We start from the raw sequence: 5,109 nt of genomic DNA on the forward strand, positions 1-5,109 counted from the left end.
AGCATAAGGTTAAACCACAAGAAAAATAACAATTTAAATAGCAATTTAAACCCTAATCCAACAATTCCTTGTGCAGAGCCTCAGTGAAAATCTGTGTGCAGTGTCTCTAGTTTGTACAGAGATGGTTTGGCACAACATCGTGGACTGAAGGGCTGTACTGTGCTGTTCTATGTTTCCTGGCTCCCACTGTACTACCTGTCAGCAGGCAGCTGTCAGTGAAGCCTAAGGGCCAAACACAAGCTGGTATCAGATCTCACTGTCAATTTACCTGTAAACAGGTGAGAAGTACTTTGAACTTCAGTCATTTCTGACTATGGAATTGACATCAAGACCAAACTGGTCAAAGCTTTTGTTCTACACTTGATTATTGAAGGAGTGATTTTACTTGGCGGTTCTGATAACCTCCTCAAGGCAGTGCAAGATAAATGTATTGCTCATAATTTTTCTTTGATCATTCTTTATTCATTTTTATTTTGCTATTCATTTTCCTGTATGCACCTGACTCTGAGAACACTTAAAATATGGAAACATTTACTGTAGATTATGTTCTCCTTTTGTGTTTTTACTCTGGTGTCAATATTTAAAATAGTTCCTCTTGTACAACATTGTATAAATTGCCCCTGGTTAATCTTTTACGCTAGCTTAGTTTCTGTATTTTCTAAGTCTTCAACTCCTACATATTACCTTTTCCTCCCTACCTGTTGTCCTTCTCTATTTTTTCCTCCTTATTTGCTCCCATTCCATCTCCTATACACCTCTCAGTATTATCTGTCATAAAATCTCTTCATGTATTCTATGATGTTTAGCATAGAGCATCTGTACCAGTCTCAAGTGCAGTTTTACATTTGATGATACATTTATACCTCTGTTTTGGGGCTATTAAGTATCAAGAAGATTACCCTATAGTGTGCACTTGTGCAGAGTTCTCATGAGCTATTTGAGCTATGTAACTGAGGGAACTCAGTAGTGTTAGGCCACCATTAACATGGCTCTTTAGCAACCTGTTTTTGAAACACATGCTGTTGACCTAAAATGGATCAATCTCAGATTCTTCTCTCCCTCCTGAAGTCAAGCTCACAGCCACTGCTTCGCATCTGCCTCTGACGGCAAGTTCATTGGATTGGATGGTTGTTCCTCCTGTAAGAGAGAGATAACACTGTGCATCTACTCTCTTTGCATCATTTCTGTAGGCAATCTGGGTTTCACATGTGTTGGTGCATTTAAAGCACATGCACTTAAGGGAACCAAAGGATTGAAAGAATCCTATCATCGTAAGCACACAAAGGTAATTCAGCTGTTAGATCAATTAAATGAAAACATGTTTGCAATGTCAGGCATCAAAACCTTAATTCAGTCAGGCACAAGTAATTAACTATTAATTCATAATTAAATGTGCAACAAGTGACCTCTGTGATTTCAGATTAAAAATGAATCCCCCAGGAATAATCTTGAAGTTTATTACAACAGATAGCCTTGCATGTTCTTGCTGGTGGGACTTCAGTTAGAGGTCTTTTAAAGCTTGTTTGCTAATCATTTCCTTCTTCTTTTTACATTTTCTACATTTAGACCATGCCAGTGGTAACTCAGAGGAAAGGGATGGCTGACTCAATAGAGACAAATGCATCGCCCGGCAACTTAACCGACATTGAAAGAGGGAGTTCTGACAAAACAGTTGAAGTAATCTTCATTGTGATTGTGGCAGGATCTTTGAGTCTGGTGACCATTATTGGAAACATTCTGGTTATGCTTTCTATCAAAGTAAACAGGCAGTTACAAACAATTAATAATTATTTTATTTTCAGCTTAGCATGTGCTGATTTGATTATTGGCGTGTTCTCTATGAACCTGTACACCATTTACATTGTAATTGGCTACTGGACCATGGGCCCAGTGGTGTGTGATTTATGGCTGGCTCTAGATTATGTTGTCAGTAATGCATCTGTCATGAACCTTCTTATCATCAGCTTTGACCGCTACTTCTGCGTGACAAAGCCCCTCAGCTACCCTGTGAAAAGAACAACTAAGATGGCAGGGATGATGATTGCGGCTGCTTGGGTGCTGTCATTTATCCTGTGGGCTCCTGCCATTCTCTTCTGGCAGTTCATTGTAGGTGAGCGGACAGTTAATGAGGGCGAGTGCTATGTACAGTTTTTCTCAAATCCAGTTGTCACTTTTGGCACTGCAATAACAGCCTTCTATCTACCGGTTATTATCATGACTATTTTGTATGTGCACATATCTCGTGCCAGCAAGAGTCAGATAAAGAAGGACAAGGAGCCAGAGTCAAACAAAGGCACCATTCCTCCCAGTCTGGTGAGAAGCAAAATAATGAAAACAAATGACAACAACACTTCAAGTGCACCTGATAGGTTGCAGGATGCCAAAGTGCAAAATGCCAAGGAAGCTGGTGAAATAATGGCAGATAATTGTGGCCAAGGAGGGGAGAAGGAGGTCTCCAATGACTCCACTTCCCTCAGTGTGGTCCCTTCCATCCAGAAGGAGGAAGGGGAGATCGAAGAGTGCACAAATGTCTCCACTGCAGAAAGCCATTTTAGGATCAACATCTCCAAATTCTCCTGCATAAAGGTTGTCACCAAATCTCAAAAGAGTGACAACTGTGCTACCATGGTTGAAGTAGTGTCAGGTAACAGCAACAAGAATGGAAAAGTCAGAGAGATCACTGCAGCCCACAAGGTCATTAACATGATGAAGTCCCCTGCAAAGAAGAAGAAGGGAGCTGTAACCCGGGAGACGAAAGTGACCAGGACCATCTTGGCTATTCTGCTGGCATTTATCATCACCTGGACCCCATACAATGTCATGGTGCTCATTAATACCTTCTGTTCAATCTGTGTCCCTAACACAGTCTGGACTATTGGATACTGGCTATGTTACATCAACAGTACCGTCAACCCAGCCTGCTATGCACTATGCAATGCTACCTTCAAGAAAACCTTCAAGCAGCTTCTATTGTGTCTGTATAAAAATATTGGTGCAACAAGATAAAATCAACAACAAATACAACTCCATGAACACTTTATACACGTTGAAGGTGACATTCATAGTGTTTAAATGTATGTAGGTAATGTGTTCAACATGCCAGGTAATGGTTCAAATAGACTTAATATGTATATAATGAAAGCATATTTGAATTATGTCCACTGAATTTCTAATGTCTGTTATAAATGAAGAGCATGTTGATTATCATAACATGTTCATGGGAAAAGGAAGATGAACCTGTCCAAAATTTAAACATTATAAAATTCAGCATAGGCACAATCAAAGGGGAATATTCATTTTTATAATATTACTCAGTATCAAAGATATTAACTTGTCCCTTCAATATCATTGTGTTTCTAATAGATAGACCCTTCATTACATATTATAGCAGTTCTGATTGGGCTACTTCAATACTAATCCACTTATTATTTGGAAATTATATTTAAAGAAAGAAAACAATTTTCCTGCAGACACTTTACTAATCTAATAATTGAGAGCATTTTATTATGGCCCAAGCTGATACGAATGCACCAGAATGGTCCTCCTAGTGGATTTTTATCCTTCAACAGCACTAAAATCTACCTTTCAGTTACTAAGAACAAAACAACCTTGAGTCCAGAATTCAAGGATCAACGATGATCCACTAAGTTTAAGTAAATTGACAGGAGTCTTCTACCAGCACTGAGCCTCACCATGTAAATAACCTAATAATACTTCGTGATCTATTTGCTCCATCTCCCAAGATCTGAGATGAAATGTATAATGTTCCACTGTCCTCATGGCTATTAAGCCTTTTGTTAATCTGTTTAGTTGAAGAGTTTGAGTCAGCAGGATATTGCCTTTTACTGTCTGACACTGGGATTACTCAATGATCTTGGTAGGGTGTGCTCTCCATAAGATTATGTGTAAAACGACAACTGTACAGATTTGTATATCACCTGTACTGAAGGAAAAAAATCTCAGAGGAATAACCAGAAGCAGAACACATGAGGAACTGATCCCGCTTTGATGAACCAAACACATTCTCTCAACCTAGAACTGAAGGTATATGTGGTTAATAGTTTGTCATTTTTTTGAACGTTGGCTTTTAATTTCTGCCTGTTGACATCTCGAAGTGTTTGTAGTTTAGGTTCATGCAGGTGAAGTAATTAATAATGAGAAATTGATGTAGTTTAATGCATTTCTAGGCAGAAACAAAGTGTAAAGAATTGTCTCCCAGCGATCATGGTCTCCCTTCCTCTCAAGCTGCGCATGAACTGCTAATAAATTAAGAATTATCAATTTGCAATGACTTATTCCATGAGATATTAATGATTAAAATTCATTTAACTTAGTTAAAACCTCATCCCAAGTAAACTATTCTCCAACTACTGAAGCTTAAGCCAAAAGCTGCAACATTTTAGAGACTAAGTTGGACAGGTCCAGAAATCTGGCATTGGGATTCTGATGCCCAATTAACCTGATGTCCATAACTTCCACTGCAGAAATTATGTCAACTTCATGTTGACTGCACTTCTAAATGATTGTTGCTTGAAGTCAGCATTTACTGGGCTATTCATTAGCTTAGTGTCTCAGTGCAGCGGTTAGCATAATTCTATTACAGCGCCAGCGACCCGGGTTCAATTCCGGCCACTGTCTGTAAAGAGTTTGTACGTTCTCCCCGCGTCTGCGTGGGTTTCCTCCGGGTGCTCCGGTTTCCTCCCACATTCCAAAGATGTACGGGTTAGGAAGTTGTGGGCATGCGATGTTGGCACCAGAAAAGCGTGGCGACACTTGCGGGCTGCCCCCAGAATATTTCACGCAAAAAAGGTGCATTTCACTGTGGGTTTCGATGTACATGTAACTAATAAAGAAATCTTATCGTAATCTTCTGTGTGTAGCAAACACCAGTTAAAGCTAACTTGCAGCACTTAAAGCCTGAGTGTGTCCTTCCCAAAGGGGGTGGGGATTACAGCTATGCCACGTGGTGAAAAGTGTCTGGGTACTCATTCTGAACTGGGAGATATTCAAGAATAGTGCAGCATGGGAAAGAAAAGGCTTCAGGACTATCCCACTGCAGTGGGAGCCATGGTGGAGGATATAGAATGCAGGGGACTGGGAAGTCCTCCA

General features: G+C 39.9%; 1 protein-coding gene across 1 annotated transcript; it reads left to right on the forward strand.

The window, feature by feature from the left end:
• Positions 1 to 1,623: 1,623 nt before the first annotated feature.
• Positions 1,624 to 3,006, forward strand: LOC127571131 (muscarinic acetylcholine receptor M2-like). Its single transcript, XM_052017217.1, has one exon. It carries the CDS (start codon positions 1,744 to 1,746, stop codon positions 3,004 to 3,006), a length of 1,263 nt encoding a protein of 420 aa, XP_051873177.1. The 5' UTR covers positions 1,624 to 1,743.
• The last annotated feature ends 2,103 nt before the right edge of the window (positions 3,007 to 5,109 follow it).

Source organism: Pristis pectinata, chromosome 6 (assembly GCF_009764475.1).
Source record: "Pristis pectinata isolate sPriPec2 chromosome 6, sPriPec2.1.pri, whole genome shotgun sequence".
NCBI classification, from domain to species: Eukaryota; Metazoa; Chordata; class Chondrichthyes; order Rhinopristiformes; family Pristidae; genus Pristis; species Pristis pectinata.